Source organism: Anas platyrhynchos, chromosome 2 (genome assembly GCF_047663525.1).
Source record: "Anas platyrhynchos isolate ZD024472 breed Pekin duck chromosome 2, IASCAAS_PekinDuck_T2T, whole genome shotgun sequence".
In the NCBI taxonomy this organism is placed as follows: Eukaryota; Metazoa; Chordata; class Aves; order Anseriformes; family Anatidae; genus Anas; species Anas platyrhynchos.
Genome location: NC_092588.1, coordinates 115,635,837 through 115,654,967, shown reverse-complemented (window position 1 = coordinate 115,654,967; position 19,131 = coordinate 115,635,837). Strand labels below are relative to the sequence as shown.

Here is a 19,131-nt window from a genome sequence, read left to right as displayed (position 1 = left end):
ACTTCTTCCAGTTCTTCCACAGTAAACTCTTTCTGCGTTTAGGCACAGGCGTGTAAAACACAGTTGGTGCCTCCAGGTTGGTTTTTATTGTTGTTGCTGTTGTTTTATAAAGAATCTTGTTTGTTGTTTTTAATTTATTTTGCTTTTAACTAGCATTTTGAGGAACACCTCCCAAAGGCTCCTGCAAGAAGCCTAACATTCCTGTCAATCATTACAAAAGCAGACAGTCTCCAACGAAGGTCTTGCTGTACCTGTCCTTTACAGCAGTTGTACCAAATCAAAAATCAGTAAACCAGGAGATCTGCCAACAAAAGAAACCTACTTCTATTCTGTTTTCTTTTATTTATTTATTTATTTATTTATCCTTGAGAAGAAGCAATATTGAGTACAATTCCTGGCACTGTGTGGTAAGAATACCCTTTAAACTTGTTTCTTTGCTTTCTAGAACTGTGCAGACATTGTACCATTCATTCTATTAATCCCATAATCTACAACAGCAGTTTCTGTTTTGGAAGACATCTCCCCAGGGCAGTATGCAGGCTACAGAAGACTAACAGCTGCCTAATCTTTTAGGGAGATCCTCCAGCTCAAGGCTGAAGAGTAAGTGAATGCTAGACTTGTTCTGCTAACAAAAGGCCTTAGTCCGACATGCTGTCTGTCTGGTACTTTCCGCAGAACGTGGTAGGACAGATTGAAATTCTGCTCTTGGTGTAAAACCAGTCCTTAGCTAAAACTGTATGAAAGCTGCCCAGAAAAAAACAGATGCAGTTGGAAGGGCTGTATCACACACGTGGGAATATAAATATTTACACACAAGCATATGTTTTTGGGTAGAAGTCAAGTTAAGGAAGGGAGTTCACAGCACTTAACATCTATACAGTGACCTTCAGAAAGTAAAATAAAAACTTCAACTCATCCATCCAGCTTCTACGTGCAACAAAACTCGTACAAGTTGCACTATATATATATCTTGAAACAGACTAATCCTGGTAGACTATCATTTAGTTACTCTAGAAACATGCAACGGCAACATTTCAAGAGTAAAAAAAAAGTTCATTTAAGCCCTTCAGAAAAAAGAACAACAAACCTTTCAAATGCGTTTATGTCAATTCAGCACATTACCTTCAACATAGGTGGGATCATAAATCCTGAAGTATGTTGTTATTGCTCTTGACCCAGCTAGGTATCTCATAAAGCTGATGGTAGTACAATCCAGCAAAATAAAATAGCAAGCTTTTTGGAATAAATTCAAAGTACTAAAAGAACAATACAGTCCTCTAATCTATTAATATTCTGGCAAGAGCATGTACACACAAGTCTGACTCTTTTAGATCAATTTACACAAAAATTCTGATCTAAAATGCATTAATATGAAGCTACAAAGCTTTTTTCTTTTTTTTAAAAGACAAACTGTTTGTACACAAACAATTTATAAAAGTACCGATTATGATAACATTTATTATCAATCTCTGTTCCCTCGGGGACGGTTTTACAGAAAGAACTTGAAAAACAAAGCCAGGAAAAAAAGCCTCCTATAAAACTACTAGTCTTTGTCTTGCACTGGCTAGTCTGTTAAAGCAAGTTTTAAATTTATTAAAATGTAAATGTAGATGGTGGGTTCCATATGTGTCATTCTCCCTCCCCATCCAAGCAAGTATTAGCAGTGTTTCATTCCCTATTCAATCTTCATACATTTCTTTAGCTACTCAGGAACAAACAGAGTTTCTTTTACCAAACCTAAGGAATCACAATACCAGGGATATAAATTTTAGAATGGGACTTCATTAAAAACCATGAACTTAAAAATAAAATCATGTTATATATGATCCCTCCAATGAAGTTAGTTTAAGGGAAAAAAATAATAATCCCACAAGTGGAAGGCACCTCCAGCAACTGTACAATACCTTGCCTCAATTCCCAGACATATGGCAGAGACCCAACCTAAATAAAGCAGAGTTAGCCATAAGTTAGAGACAACTGATTTGGAAACACAGCTTTACCAGGACAATGAGGAAACTCTAATACTAATTTTGTTTAACGATGGTATTTCCATGTTTCATTTACAAGTTGAAATTCATGTATATTGTATATAACGTATAAATGTCTATTCCAATGATCGAAAGAGCAAAAACAGGGTTTTCTTCTCCCCCTGAAATACACTATTTTTTCTCATGGGAAAAGAGTGAGTAAGAAATGCACGTGGTTTCCTCATTTATTTGTTTGCTAGTAAACTGAGTGAAGGTGCCAAAGTTCTTACAGAAGCTAGTGGAATGGTTTCGGTAATATACCGAAAGCTCTGCAGCATAAAAAGGAAATAATATTTACTTTAGGATTCCCACCCCTAAGGAAAATCCAGCAAGACGTTTGTATAAAGATAACAGTAAGCAGGAGGAAAAAAAGCACGTATTATCTTAAATAAACTGCACTTAACAATAGGGCAAAAAACATTCAATCCACATAGCTCTCTGCAAGCAGGGGCATAAAGAGAAAGGAAAAAGGTCACTGAAGTATTTACAAACCCCGTTTTCACACATGAATCAGAGTATTACTGTGTTTTCCATCGCGGCCTTGAAAGCTATTAAGTGAAATTAAATATTTACATGTTTTGTTCTCTTCCCCCCTACGCAAAAGATGGATCTTATCTTGTTACCTCAGCACCACCGGACGCAAAACTGTATTTTTTTTTCACAAGTAAATATTTCAGAACCCCAGCTTGTAGGTTTTCACCTCTCGTCAAGAAAAACTAACGTTATTTCCAAAGGCTAACCTCTGGCGAGCCTCCTGCTGCCCAAGCCTTCTCCCTAACCCTAACTCCCAATGTATGCGGTTGGCGGTCCTCAAAACCCCTTCGGCTGCCCCCGTGCTCAGCAAATGGCCGCCGCTGAGGTGAGGGCCCCCCAGCAGCCTCTTGCTGGTGGGGTCCCTCTGAGCTGTTCGTGTGTGGGTGCTGAATGGACACCAGACACCGGCACCGGCCCTGTCCTGAGGCCCTCAAGGGCCCAAGGCCCTGGGTGAGCTCTCCATGACAGCCCCCAGACACTAAGCACAGCCCCACAGCGAGGAAACCGATGGCTGTAGGGACACTGAAGAACGTCTTCTGCAGGTCCTTCCAGAACCAAGCCCTTTCAGTGGGCTTTACACTTGGTGTTTAGGCAATGCTCATCACTTAAAGAAGCAAAGATGTTACTTTCTGTTTGTGCAAAGGACGACGAGACATATAGGGGCATAAAACCACTGCAAACCGCCTCCACTTCCAGGGCCATGTGCATAGGATGTCACAGCCATACTTCGGTCTGTGTCACGGGAAGTCCTCGCAGCCCCATCAGACGCTTTCAGTTTTACAACCCAACCACAGCCAGCTCCCATGTTCGTACAGGAAGAAACGGCTTCGAGTTTACCAGCTAGCACAAACAGTAATGCCACACAACTCCCTAAGCACGTTTATTTTTAACAAATTCTGTTATCCATCAATCCTCCTGAATCTTTCTAGGCAGACAGTCAGTCGGTGACAAAAACTGCAGCTCAAGTGTTTCAACACAGTTACTTGGTTGTTAAATGTTGTCTGCCTCATTACCATCCCGGTCCTCCTTTGTCAGACATCTAGCAAATGAGAGCTTTCTACAAGCTTATTACAAAGAAATTTAATTTAAAAATAAAAATGAGATACTAAGCCCTACCAGCTTTCAGCTACATTTCAAGAGTCTACACGCTGTTTAAATTATATCTAATAACTAGAAAGAGTCAAGTATAATTACAGAGGAAAAAAGAGCCCTTGACATTTGTAATGAAGAGAACTATGTTAATAAAAATGCACCAATTTGCAAGTGATGCATTCAAAATTGGGAACCGGTAGTGAAACAGTAGGAGGAACTTGCTTATTAGGGAAAGTTTTCCAGTGGTAACATTAATTGTCAAACTGAAACTCAGAAGTAATGAGGTGGCTTTCCATTAAGACATGAGCAAAGAATAGATGATCATCATCTGCTCAGAACAGACTAAACCTAGCTGATCCTGCACTGCAGTACTGGGAAGCAACAGTTAACCTCAAGGTGTCTTCAAGTGCTCTAACCATCACAGAGACCTTCATCCACACATTATCATTACTTAAATCTATTCCTGTAACCCCTTTCGTGTAAAGTTTTAGGGAAAAAGACATTATATGCCTACTAACCTAAAAACAATCATGAAAATTCATCTACAACATTGAGAGAAAGGCCTGTTGCTTTCCAGTACACCATGAAAAAGGAAAACGTGGTGTTTAAGTACTGTATACGACAGGAGCAGACTGTAGAGCTGACAAAGTATCTATCCTCTCTTCTCATCCCTCCATGGACAAGTTCTTATGGGGATATTCCTAAACCTTACTTGGAGGGTCCATTTTTTATACAGTTTGTTGGCTTTCAGAGTTAGAAAGGCACCACTAAAATTAGCTTACAATTTAGAACTTCCTGGAAAGGGACTAGAAATGTCTTAATTTCAAGGGTGAATGCCGAGATTACAAAATAGTTCCTTTCATGTAAGCAGAAGAAAGAATTCTTGTCAGTGACATATCACAATTCCTGACAAATGGGATTACGCTCTTCAAGGCAGATTTGCAAGTACACACAAAATTTTGCATGTGCAAGACTCACAGACTTAATTACAGCTATCCTCACAGTGTTTTACCTGTTCAAGTGTCTTAAAAGCATTATGCCTAGTATATTTATCACTGACTGAAAGAAAACAAAGGTAAATATTTTAGAGATAAAAAACAATAGGGAAAATGCAAGAAAAACAAAGTATTGACTTGATGCTTTCCTTCCCCTCCTAATTGTGCGTCAAATTTAACATGACTGAAATTGACTTACAACTGTGTCATTTGGTAAATTTGTACATTTGGAAAGCATAAACAGAAAACTGATAGGATTAGGATTTCATGTGTTGACATTTGAATTCCAGGCCTTCATGACTGGTGCTGTATGTACACACACGTACCCAAGTTTGATCTCTGAGGAAGCAAGTTTAATCAAAATAATATTTAATTGTGTGCATTTCAAAATATTGCTAACAAAAAGGAAATGTTACACAGCAATTTTTAAGCTAGGGGAAATGCAAGTTAGAAAAACTGAAGATAAGAAAATACCCAAAAAATGATACCCTAAAATAAAGAATTTCATCAAAATGACCTCTTTTCTTCTTGATGTACAAATTAAGGATTTTAGTGTATTTCTCTCCAGCATCCCTCCCCCATTAAAACTAGGGGTACAGATAAAAGAGAACAATTACATATATATATATATAATACCCAAAATTATTTCTTTCCACAGGGGAAAAAAAAGTTCTGAACTAATACACTTTCCTTTTTTTTTTTTTTTTTTTTTTTAATTTTAAACAAAAGAACAATTTAAAATCTGGCTAAATTAGTATTTCTGCAGATTTATATTTTTGTTCCCAACAGCACTTCCGTATTGGTGTTTAAGCTAAATGACTCATCCGCACAGAAAACTTCAATAGGGCAGAAAAAAGGGAAATAAAAAAGGGGAGGCTCTCAATAAGCTATACACACATGGCTTTTGTGTGTTAAGGACCACAGTTTAAGAAATTGGAAAACATTTGTATTAGCACACTCACAGCTGTGCACCCTGATTCCCCCTAAAAAACAGTAATATAACAAACACCACCATTCCATACAGGCCTTTTCCTCCTCCCCTTTCTTGCTTACAAATTTGGTGTACTTTTACAGGATTTCCTTTGAAGCTAACATTTTCTGGGGTGCTTACGTTTTTCACTCAATTTCATTCTTAATCTTTGTGGATAGAGTCAGGCCAGCCACATTTGATACAAACATTTGATGTTAACATATTTCAAAGACTGTTTGCATGCTATGGCTAACCAAGTTTTAGAATTAAGAACAGGCTACTGCAGGACACAGCTGTTAAACAGCTGAGCAAGTCCAAATCCATGACAGGACAAGGACGAAAAATAAGAGATCTTAGCGATGAATCTTATAAAATTAGTATAGTTTTGTAGCACTTATTCTCAGAATATTTTACAAACATCACAGTTAAATCAAGTACAGACATTTTACTACTTGCAGGCAATTAAGAGTCTTCCTCATGTTGACAAATCATGCATTGCTTTTGCTTGTCTAACCTGTAAGCAAAGAGAAGAACCTGAATATCCCTAAATTTATACCATCTCACATGGACCAGAATACCTTCAGGTTTCCCATTCCCAGCTCTTTGTATCAGAGCTGCAGCTAGAGTAATTTCCAGTATTAAAATGCAGCTACTTTAGCCCAGCACCTTGTTTCTCAGCATAGTTAGGAAGCCAGAAGCACCACCAAACCGACAACATGGCCATGGAGCTTTTCAGACTTGAAAAGCCAACAGCATTCAATGCCACATGCTATGCTGTCATTCAAAACCATGCTTACACCTGCCACTTTCATTAGTTAAATTATGAGCTATTGTCACAATTGAGGAGATGGGAAAATTAAATTATCTGTGGATAGTAAAACGTGAAAAACACCTCTCTAGCACACTTTTTGGATACTTTTGGCTACTCCTAGCTTTGTTGTGGAGTGCATGTTTTGCACCAGCAAAACACCATGATAAAATATAAAATTTGATGCCACTATTTTCATCAGTATGTTAAAATTCAGCTAAAATTAAGGTCAATATCATTAAACCACTATTAAAAAAAAAGATCAAGCAACAACAACACATAAGCAAGTATTTTGCAGAGAAAGACTGCCACGTCTGTGACAAAAAACACAAGGCAAGCCATACTGAACATTTATAAAGACTGTTCAGAGTATAATTTTTTCCGAGCATTGAGAAGAATCCTTAGGAAAGAACTTAGAGAAATTCATTCCCACGGACTTTTCTACTAAAAGCAAGGACTGCAGCAGAGCCACTGGAAATGTTTTGTTCTGTCACTTAATAGAAAAAACAGTCAAATACTTGGTGAGTTTTATAAACAATTCAGCCAGTAGTCAAAGTTACCTTGCCTAAAGATTAAAGATGGCCAGATCCTTAAAGAGAGTCAATAGGGGGCAGAGTTTAAAAACTAGAGTGCTTTTGACAGACAACCACTCCAAGACCTTAGGTTTCATGACAGCATAAGCTTGATCCTATCCACACGGATAAGGCAATCTCAACAGTGCTGTCAGTCCAAGTGGTCTTCATAAAGCCTAGTTCCTAGTCCACTTTTCACAGATCAACAGCTGTCACGAACACATTAAACTGTTTAATGTCAAGAATGGTGTAACGCAAGCTTAAAACTCTTTTGAACATTTCTGAAAGCAAAATGTTCAATCATTAAAGACATTTAGAAGGTTGATTGCTAGCACGACAGACACCTGTAGACGAAAAGTCACAATATAGCCACCAAGCCCACTAGAAAGCCAAAATGAGAAGGCTTGCCCTCCGGCTCCAAACGTGTTGATCATTTCCTTTTGACTCCATCAGCTGAATGCAACTGCGTGCCTCACAAGTGGAGAGGCACAGCGGGGAGACAAAGGAGAGCCGAACACGTCACCTCCCGCACTTGCGCAACACAAACCCCAGTATTTGCTTTAGCCATCTTATTTCTTTGTTTGCAGCAGAACCAGCCCCACATTTGAGATGAACACTTCCTCCACTCCTTCGCTGCATGCAGTCACTGGATCTTGGACTTATCGAGCGCACAAAAGCCAGTTTATTTTAGCACGTGCTTTATTATGCTAGCAATATAATCTGTATTTCCTCTAAACTGAAAGCCATTTCAGCATTATAGTTTCCTTCAAAAACATTTTAAACGCTTTGGCTTTTCACATCCATGATTACAAAGCAGCCCAGTTTCATCGGTCTTTGAAATGTTATCAGTCACAAAACAGACAAATTCATGAGTATGAGACATTTGGATATAAACTAATCCAAGGCTGAACTGACGGAGAAACACAAATCTCACTGAAGAGCAATACAGTTTGGTACTTAAAAAGTCAAGCAATTGCTGTACACTTGTCATCTAGTATCTAAATGTTAGGACAGCTGAATTAAACATTCAAAGGGAATTTCTTTGATAGCATGCAGCCCTTTACATACGTGAATTTCAAGCCGTTTTCATTGGCATGTGGATCCAGGAATCATTTTCTCATCAACCAGCAACAGCTTTATGGCTTTATTGCGATGGTGGAATACATACATGACGCATTAAAAATATAGAAGTAGTTTTACAATTGCATTTTATTATTTTGGAACTGTAATATATTAATAAATCCTGAGCTTTAACAAAAGGGTTAGGGCTTTTGTTGGGTTTTGGTTTGTTTTTAAAGTCGGACAAGCAATCTACTTGGCATACATTTAATACTGACCTGAATATCGAAAGCAAACTAGCATCTATCCACACTGATCTGACTGCCTCTAACAACTAGACCCATATGCAAATAGCAGGGATAGGAAAGCTAACCCTAATCAACCACTGAGGTTGCAAAATCACAATGCTGAGAAACGAAAGGAAAGGTGTAATGCACAACCCTATCTTTGGACAGTTCACACCTAAGCCCAGTAATACCGTCTTTCAGCACCCTTCTTCAAAAATAACCTCTGAAGATGAATCATGGTTATCCAGAGTAAGAGGCTGCAGGAGCCTTGAGTCACTTGCTGCACAGGCTTTGTATCCAACAATGCAGATGTGTGATTTTTACACTCATTCTTGGCAAAGAATAGCAAAACTCCCAAGAAAATGGCCAGCAAATCCTCAAGTATGGCATCTTATGCTACTTCAGTCATCCTTGATGGTGCAATTAAGACTGAGAAGAAAGAAGACGGCCTCCTGGTGAAAGCAGTTAAATGACCAGAGCGCTGTGTTTTGTTACTGCCGCCAGTCTTTATACTCTGGAGATCCTCCACCATTACCTCTGAAATTTACTTAACTGACAGTGCACTGCCCTATCTGGTAGGGCCACAGGGTCTTCTGAAGTCAGGCAGGATTCCCTTCCATGCCCATGCTCAGGACTCAGGTAGGAGCGATGCTGTTTCAGTCCACAAGAAGTAAAACTCAAGATAGCCGCAGAAATCAGGATTCAACAGTGGCGTGATTTTCAGGGCGCTGTACAGTGCCCTGCAGAGATTCTTGGCAGGGAGACAGTTGATTTTGTAAGTTTTCGGAAAGACTATCACCAGATTAGTCCAGTTTTCATTAAAAAATAAAGTATTTTCAGATTCTCAAAATACTGTCTGTGTGTTCTAGGAGCGTGCACAAAGCACGTCAGGGCTGACTTCTCTTTGGCTGCACATGGAAAACTTTACCAGTTTTAAATTCCTTTCATGAGGGCCACAGCTATTAGCGTGCACTATGACACAGTTTTTATTTTAGGAGTACAGAAGAACTGCATTTAGGTTACGCTTGGCAAAATTCAGCACAAATCCATCCTTCATTTTGGTGTCAAATTCAATATCCTAAGACAGATGCATCTATATTTTAACGAACCACAGCTCTCCCCTCGTCCTGCACTGAGTCTTAATAATTTCAAAAAAATGTTAGAAATGCCTTAGCTATATTTCAACTTAAGCAAATGTATATACACCTATAATTCAGGAAAAAAAATAAATCCAAGAGAATCATAACTAAAGCTTCATTTGTCTCCAGAGAATAGCCATTGTGCATGTTCAGGCAATGTGCTAGCACTGACATAGCAAAGAATGTAATCACCTAGCATTGATAATGCTCCAGATGCTCAGCTAACCTCTCACATCCAGCAACTCCACCTTCAATTCTTAAAACAGTAATGAAATCACAGTATAAATCAACCTGACACAGGGACTAATTATGGCAGCCCAACTAGGAAGCGTTTTGGAACACCACTAGTTTCAAAAAACATTTAGAGCTGGTGCGGCTAAATAATTGCTTTATATAAGTGACACTCGGTATGGAAAGCCAAATAAATTGTAACAGCTCATTTTTTCTTGCCATTATTCTTAGGTGAATTTATTATAAGTTACTAGAAGACATGCAAAGTGCATGCCAGATGAGAACTCTGTATTTATAGCACGCTAAGTCAGTCAGCAAACAGAATTTCCTAAAAATATCCACACTGGTATGCAGCACACCCGCTCTTTGGGGACTGCTCAGTCTGCGGTGGTCTGATTTTTAGACAGAGCACACAAGGACGAAGAAAACACCCAGGTAGGTCAATTCCTGGAGAAGTATACGAGTAATGGAGGTGATTCACATACAACACTATTAATTCTGTTCGGCAGGCACTCAAACATCCCAAGCCCTACAAGACTTCCCTGCGTGCTTCCTGATCTCTCCAGGTCAATACGATGCAATTTACACGCAGGGCACAGAAGCGTGCACCCAGGCTGAACAAGCCTCATTCCTACTGTGGCTTAGCCTCCCATTTTTGCAGGTGTCAGGAATCTGAAGCCTATCAAATAACAGGCACCAGAGAGCTCTGGATGCATGCTGAGACATCCTTGAGAGAGTCACGATGACGATCATTTACAAAGAAAGGTGGCCTTGGGAACTCAGGCATTTGCTTACGAGATAATTAAGAAGAGAGTAGAAAGCAAAAATAATTTCTTGTATGCATATGAAATGCTGTTCTGGTTTTACTCAGGTTATTTTTTTTTTTAAAGCACAAATCATTTGTTTTTGATTTCCAAGGTGCATGCTTTTAAAGATATTCCAAAAATAAAAACCCTTAGCAATCAGAGGTTTCTCGCTCCTCCTTTGCACAGGTTCAAGGACAACACGTTCCTTTACCACAGTAAACGGACACAGTCTGTAAAAATGAACACAGGTCTCTCCTGAAACTAATTAAAACATTAATGAGCAGTAGACACACCACAGAAAAATCTTGAAAATAATATAAATTTGGTTCATGCATCTGCAAATAGCAGGGAGAACCTACCCAAAAAACTCGGTGATATTGTTCCAAACCTGAAAGTTTTGAGCAAGACTAAAACAGCAAATCAAGAACATTTACATGATGAACTTCTCCGTGAACAGCTGGCAAGAAGAGGAGAGAATGTACTCAAGCAGATGGGTAGGCAACGTGTTTTAAAAATAGGTTTGAATTTTTAGCAGTGACAAAAGGCTTTCTTCACAAGACAAAGAAATGCCTTGGAAGGTTGTTGGAGTGGAGTCTGCAATTACGTGAGAGAACGCAAGGAGAGACACGCTGTCAGGATATCACGGCTGGATTAGAAGAAATTAAAGAGGAAGGCCTTGTTTGAACTGGCACTCCAAAGGCTCGGTCAGGTGTTAGCACCATCTTGATAGCCAAAAGAAATATTTATATATGGCATTACAATTAAGCCAGCTTCCCTTTCTTCAGATCATTAACTATTTAAGTTTCTTCCCTAAACGCAGTACTGCCATTCTTATTATTTGGCTTCTCCCTAACACCTTTTGTTTACCAGGCAGGAGATCTCTCATCATCGCAGAGACCTGGCTCCATCTGAAGGAACCAAAAACAGGTCCCAAGGGCTTCACTAGAGCTGCTGGCAGATCCAGACAGCGCTCCTTTAGTTCTTTTAGCTCATTTGTCTGGACACGTAACATTTGAGACTAAAACCACTCTCTGAGCTGGGGCAAGTGGTGGCAGACCTTCTACTTCTTTTTTCTTGTCCCCCATCTGCTCCTCAGGAGCGTTTGTGCCCCTGCTGCTCACTATATGTAAGCAGCAGGAACAACAGCAGAGCCCACTAAATACAGAAGAGCAAGACCCTGAAAAGGGATCAGATTCCCCAAACCCATCTGTCATAAGAATTATTCTGGAGCTCCTTATCATTAGATTTATCCTTGGACTGCTTTCCTAGCACAATGATTTATTATTATATATATATTTTTTAACACTGCACTGTAGTTAATGGGATGCTAATATGTTTCCAAAACCCTTCATCTGATGGAAACATCTTCAACAACTGCTAACAAGACTCTTCTCTTTCACTTTGGAGTCAACTCGTAGGTATAACTGAAGAGAAAATGAGGCACACATCTATCTCCCTCACAATCTGTGGTTGTTGTGAAGGTGGATGCATCTGTACAGACACGTCTGTATTTCTCCCAACTTGCAAACCTGTCTCAATTTTAGCCTTCTTCTACAATCAGCAGAAATCAGTCAGCCTTTCATAGGTATTGCTCTCATTTCCCAAAGAGGACAAACATGGATGTGATTGTGTTTCACTGCTGCAGCCAAGTGAAGAGGAAGAAATCAAAACAGCCCCTTAGTTTTCTCCGTACTGCATCTTGGAAGACCTATGAACAGCAACAGCAAGACTATCTGAAAACACACATGGGATTTTTGTGTGTGTTTACAACAGCAAACAGCAGTGTTACCATATCTCTAAAGAAAGGCAGAGTTTGTATGGAAAAGCAATAACTTATTAGACAAAAACCTTACAATCCTTCCTCATTCTGAATGGTTGGGAAGTAATTTAGAGAAGTATATCTTGTACTGAATATCTGCTGGCCTTCCTCAAACATTAAAAAACAGGGTGAAGCTTCAACAGCAAGTCTCACTGCTTCTAAAATGCTACACACACACGCGCAGAGATGGAGGAGGATATCCCCAATAGTCTCATAGCAAAGCATGCTTCCCAACACTTTTCCCAAGTTAGGGGGTGGCAAAGACATCAGAGCTACAGCTTTGGCTGGCAAAACAGGAACAGCACTGAAATCTGAAGTGTTTAAGAGTTTCACACTCGTGGTTTCGCAAAGCAACAGAACTTGCGTGACACTGGGAGAGAAGGGCAAGGAAGTGACCAGAAGATATTTGATGCCCCAAAAAAGGTGTGAGAAAGATGAAAGGAAACTTCTTCCATAGCAAGAAGTCATTCATCGTGTCCTCCAGCTATTGTTGCAGTCAAACGCTACTATAAAACGCATACAAGATACTACCCATACAGCATTACATATATTCAGTGGCTGGCAATAAATCCTGCACTGTAAGATACTTCATGAAATAGTCTGATAATTATTTGGCTTGGGAAGAATGCAACAAACTTCCTTCCCCTAATAAAGTTGGAGAGAAGCAACCTAATCTCTGAATTACTACTCCAAGTCTTGAAGCAGGCCTGAAAGATGTCAACAGTTGTATCTGACATTATATATTTAAAACCTGTCTATATATGCACATCATATAACATTGTGTATGATATTGACATGAATGAAGATAATATGAGATTTTGTATAACACTTCACTGCTCAATCAACCTTAATGAAGAACTGATGTGGCAAATTTTTAAAAACATTTGTTTTCTACAGCTGGATTCTTACATATTTGTTTCTAAGAGAAATGACAAAGAAGTAGGTCTTTATTCTTGCCTTCTCTCAATGTCCTCAAGAAGCAATTTAAATCTGAACACTCTAAGTGTATTTCTAGCAGGTGATTTCACCAGGAATTCTCCCTGTTGTGACCACCCAGAAATAGGATCACGAACATAAAGGGGGCTCTAAGGAGCTGTCAGCATCTCAAGTGACAGAAGTAGCACACCAGCAGTTACCCAAAACAAAGAAAATTCTGAGAGATGGTCCAGTTTGAGCTAATTGTGGCACGTGTCGTTGACAAAAAGAGGCTACATTACAACTACAGCAGTAGCTTCGCTGTAGTGGTGACAGTCGATGAAGAAATACTGCCTCGAAACAGAGTGGAAAAACGAAATTAACCGTGGATCCCGAGGCCAGCTCTTTTACAGGCTGCTCTTAGAGAAGTAAGCATGTTTACTTTGGGGCAGGGAGAGAGGGGAAGTCCTATCTGTGGAGGACCAGAGCAGGAAGCTACTGGTCACAGCTCCACAGTTACCACCCTACAGGCGCCGCGTCCCAAGACAGCGCTTGGACATCACGCGCAGGCCTGGCCCCTATGCCTGGGAGCACCATAAGGTCTTAGGAAATTTGGCCCTCACTCTGCTTTCTGCCCTCAGCTTCCCTCAGGAGTGCTTGTCACAGATTCAGCTATGTTGCATGGGTTTCTTCTGTTTTTATTCTGTAGGACCAAGGCCTCAAGTTGTCAGCAAACCCAACTATGAGCTAACACGTACGGTGCATGGCCATATTTCCTCCATTACACTCTGATCCTAAGGCCTGCCAGGACCACGAGGCCCTCAGAGACAGGAGAGGTTGCTCTAACTACGACTAGACAGACTACTACAAGTAGGTAGACTCCTACTGAAGGAACAGAGCAGCTAACTCATCATACTTTCCCATACGTTAACGTCCCACATCATAATACCTTCTATTTTCTAGCACATTAATGGCATATTAATAAGCACTGTATAGGCTTCAGTGTGCTACGCTACAGAATTAATATTTATACATTACTTCTGTATGCAAAGCTGCTCAGTAAAAGTGACAATGGACTGTAATTCATTAATGGCAAATTAATTACAGTAATCTAACTAATGTAACGCCCACGCACCGCTGATTGATGAAGCCAAGCAGTATGCCTGAAAACACAAAGAGCCAAAGATTCAGTGCAACTTGTTGAAGTTACTCCTGCTCTTCTTTAATTTGAATAGAATTGCTGTGCTGATTCTCAAAATTAATTGAGGCAGTTTTCAAGACAAAAAGGAACAATTCAGTCAATTTGCAAGTTACAACACAAGGGAGGGAACTTCAAGCATGCATTTAATACACAAGTTAAATGCCAGATACCACACCTAGACAAGCTTGAGCTAGTTACCATCAGGACAAAAACAATCCTTCAAGTTATTTTTCACCATGCTGATGCTACCAATTTGTGATCTTCAGTGGGGCTACTCATTCCAAGCACTACTTGTTAGGAGGAATCAGAAAGACAAACACAAAGCATGCAACTAGATCAGGATGCCTACATTCAATGTGACGTGGAGTTGTATCACTGATATCACAGAATATTTAAATTGAGGGGGAAAAAAAAAAGTGTTTCAAGTAAGGCTTTTTTCCACAAGTATTGCAGTATTATGATTAAACAGCTACTCATCCTGATAGGAAATACTAAGATTTTTACAACATGAAAAAATAGAGCATTTATGATCATCTCATGACCACCAAAGGACAGTGCATTTTAACACTTGCTACCCAAAACCTCAACATATGGCATTCCTTATTTATTAGCGAGTAGATGAAGAGCATGCGCCTCTCCTGGTGCTTTTCCTCCTGCACCAGCAGAAGCAACAAGCTCTGCATCATCTCAGCCCCTATCCTCTTTAATATTCCAATTTCAGAGATTTGTGAAAGACAAAATATGCTGTAGTACAGCAACTAACACATTATGACCTGTCATAGAAAAGCATAATCAGAGTTACCCTGAAGAGACCCTCCTGCATCTGAACACTTTCCTAGATTGCTGCTCCTTGTCAGCGCGCTCACATTTAATCCAGTCCCTCCTTGCAGCAAGTCGGGTTGTGAGACAACAGTAAAGCAGGGAGAAGAAATAAGTTCTTCCTCTGAGCAAGAACTGCCTACACGTTTTAATGATTCCCTTGTGCTTCGTACGAACCGCACAAGCCAGCGATAGGGCATCCTTTCATCACTGAAAGGAACGCATGTACCTTCTTCCCGCAAGCTACTGCGATGCTATAGCGAGTACCCCTGCAACAAAGCACTACTATTCGGCAGCTTGGTACTATGAGAACAGTTGTTTTATCTCTTAAGGGCAAATACTCCTTTATTATGATAGGGCTTGACAGCTCTCTGTTGTGTCCAACCAGTGCGCTGGGAGGAGACAGTTTCAGACCCAGGCAGGAACAGCTCTGATGCCTCCAGGTCAGCACAGCAGCGATGGATGGGGGCTGGCACGTGACAGCAGCCCTGCGCTCCCCGCAAGGCTCGGACCGAAGGCACTCCTGCCTTGGCTACCAACAGGTCGCCTTACAGAGAAGAAAAAAGCCCAGTCGGCTGCAGACGGCATTCACAAACCCATTTATCGAAATACAGCAATGGGGAAATTTCACATTAACCCTCCACCTTCCAAAAATAAAGCTTTTTTTTTTTTTGGAGGCTGGTTGGTAGTTACAACATGTATCTTCTCTGATATGCGTTAGATTTATGGAAAGAGTGAATCCATTTAAAAAAAAAAAAAAAAAGAAAAGGTCACCTTGGACCTTAATGTTTGACTTGTAGGAACAATGACCTTTAAATAAGCAGCACCCGAAGCACTCTGCAACTTCCGTGCTGACTGTTTTTGACTTCAAGGTAAAGAACCCAGGTGGTGAAATGCAAACCCACCACTATTCATCTAAACATCGCAGGAAAGACAAAAAGACCGCTCTGGGTTAGTGTGAGTGTTTAGAGGGCCTCTGCTTCTTGGTGAATTTGGGGTGGCTTCGCCTCCTGCCTCGACACCTCGCTCCTGTCTCTGCAAGGCTGCTCTTTGGAGCCGTGGACAGCGCTGTGCCCTGAGAGGCAGAGAGGCACAGAGCTGCTGCTCTGCTCTGTTAGGGGAAGGGAAATAAATAGAGAAACTCTTTGAGCTTCTGCTTTCCCTCGCCTTCCCCAGGGCCCGAGCGCAAGCGGCACGGGCAGCTCCTATAGGGGAACTGCAGCGGGTCGGGGGCCGCTCTGTGCCCGAGCGGCGGAGGCAGGCACATGATCCAATTAAACCCTAATTATGTAAGCAGCCGGCGAGAGCATTTACACAGCCACCGGCTCTGCGCTCCCCCCAAACCCCCCCCCCCCAAAAAAAAAAACCCTTTTCCCTTACCTCCGAACAGGTGCGGCGAGAGGTGCGCGGGCAGCGAGCCGATGACGAGCCGGGGTCCCCCGGAGCCTCCACCACCACCTCCACCTCCACCACCCCCGGAGCCAGCAGCGGAGCCTCCACCTCCCCCGGGGGCTCTGTCCCGGCCGCCTTCCTCCGGGGTGCTGCTGACCGAGTCCTGCGAGCCGTAGGGGCCGCTGCTGTGGGGGATGCTGAAGGCGGGCTGCGCCGCGCGGCTCCCGGCGGTGCTGGAAGCGGCAGCGGCGGCGGCGGCTCCCAGGGACCTGCTGCGGGGCGCCGACCCCGCGGCTCCCCCCGGGGCTGCGGCTGCCGCTGCCGAGCCGCCGGGAGCGGCGTGAGGAGCCGGAGCCGCCGCCAAGTGAGCCGGCCGCCCGCTGCCGCCCGCCGCCCTCCCGTTAGTGCTGGAGGAGGAGGAGGAGGAGGGCAGGTCCCCGCCCGAGTACGCCCGGGTGCGGCCGTTGGCGGCGGTCGGGCTGCTCTGCTTCGCCCCCATGGTCCCTCCGCTGCCCTTCTCCGCTGCCTCCTCCTCCTCCTCCTCCTCCTTCCCGGCGGCGCTGGGAGTCCGGCCCCGGCGGGGGCGCTGCGAGGAGCGGGGAGGGGAGAAGGCGAGCTCGGCGGCGGCGGCGGCTGCTGCTGGCTGCGGGGAGGCGAGAGCCGCCCGCCGCGATCCGGCTCAGCGGGCGGCCCCGGCGCGGACTCGGCGGCGCCACCATGAGCTGCTCGGCACGGCGCTGGCTGCCCCAGAGCGGCGGCACCGACCCGCTGCTGCCGCTGCCGCTACCGTCCCCGCCGCTGCCACCGCCATGCTCCGTCGCCCGGCTCTGAACACGGCACCGGCGGCGGCAGCAGCGCCGGCCCCGAGGCCGCCCGCCCAGCGCCCTGTGGCTGTGGCGAGGGAGGCGGGACGGGCCGGGCCGGGCCGGGGCGGGCAGGGCGGCGCAGCCGCTCCTCCGCTCCCTGTCGCCATGCTGGGGGCGGCACCGCTGCCGGCCCTCCTCACACCGCCAGCGAGCGGCTGGTGCTTGTGGGGTGCTGCCTGCCGCCAGGTGCTACACACCGCCCCAAAACTCGGCCCTGCAGTCTGGGCAGCACCCATCTGTTCTACAGTTACCACAGTAAAATAAAACAGCACCTTAATCCAGACACAAAGCACCGCTCTGGTGCACCTGAGGATGCTCGCTCAGACGTGAACAAGCACACAGGCCTCCCTTTTCCCCCTCCTTTCCCCATCTCCGTTACAGCTGCGTGCAGCTGGAGCTGGCGCCTGGGGACGTGGTGACACTGGTAGTGGGACCAGATGGTCTTGGAGGGCTTTTCCAACCTTCATGATTCCGTGCTTCCATGATTTATCTATTTTTTGGTGTCAGTGCGGCTCACAGTGCAGTTTGCCAGAACAGGTACCACCACTTTGGATGGTGGAGGAGGTTACCAACACTAACTACTCATTCCCACACCGTTTTTCTGAGTGGCTGAGCCGCTTTGCGAGTAATCCAAACCCCATTCAGAGGATCCTGCTGTAAACTGTTGCTGGTTTCAGTACGAGGCAGCGATTCCGCAGCTGTCTCATGGACAGGTTGTTTGTGGGGCTGAGCAGACAGCTGGGGTCAATAATGTGCTGTCCCATGCTATGCCATCCCCACTTGTGAATGATGAGCTGCAGTCTCTGCTAGCAGGGGGAGATACCCCAAGGTAGACCAAGCATGGTCATTTTCTAACTCAGTTTCCTAAAGAAAGTGTGATCATGCTATCTGCTATACCACCAGCTCCTTTTGAAACCCTTGGACAGCTTGAGCCAAATCTCTCAGAGATGCCAACAGTACAGAAAGCAAGCAGTCATGCAGAAGCTACCTTCTACACGACAGAGGTCCTATTAATGTTCCCACAGAAGGAAAAGCTACAGTAGGAGTTCCTCTCTTGCTTGATCCCAAGAATCCAGTTGGGCAAAGGATGTTGCAGACATGACTGATAATTTCTGCCCCCCAATTAACACTCATTGCATGTTCAGCCCTATCATAGAAGGTTTAGAGGACAATGTGTTAATAGGGTTATGGAGTTCTTAAAATTCCCACTAGTGAGTAGTAGTGGAGCTGGCTGGCTGGTAGGATAAGCAGCATTTTGAAAATGCTGCATTGCTACACGGTACCGTCTGTAATTTCCCTACAGTGATTCTAAGGGTTGAGCAGGTATTAAATACAGATTTTATTTGGCTATGACTAACCTTTTATTCAGTATAGAATTAAATAGTAAAGCCTATGGGGGAAAAAAAGCCCTCAAGACATCCAAAGAGTTATTCAGTGTTACAGTCAGCAAATTACCTTTAACAGCACAGAATATTTTACAGAAGGGAAGTCAGCTGCAGAAAGCAAGTCACAACAACAGGACAGCCCTGTCTCCTTCTCAGAGAGCATTCAGAGAGCACTCAGATGTGATTTTCTTTCTTTTCTTTCTTTGGCTTCCAT

General features: G+C 43.1%; 1 protein-coding gene across 2 annotated transcripts in view; it reads right to left on the bottom strand.

The window, feature by feature from the left end:
- Positions 1-17,632, bottom strand: part of ZNRF2 (zinc and ring finger 2) — a 56,436-nt gene extending 38,804 nt beyond the window's left edge. The window contains exon 1 of one of the 2 annotated variants that reach the window (XR_011806913.1): positions 16,655-17,632. Coding sequence is in view for 1 of the 2 variants with exons in the window: in XM_027451131.3 (XP_027306932.1) it covers positions 16,655-17,165 (511 nt within the window). In the remaining variant the exon portion in view is untranslated. The remainder of the gene's footprint in view (positions 1-16,654) is intronic. The other variant, XM_027451131.3, reaches the window with a different exon arrangement.
- Between the last annotated feature and the right edge of the window lie 1,499 nt (positions 17,633-19,131).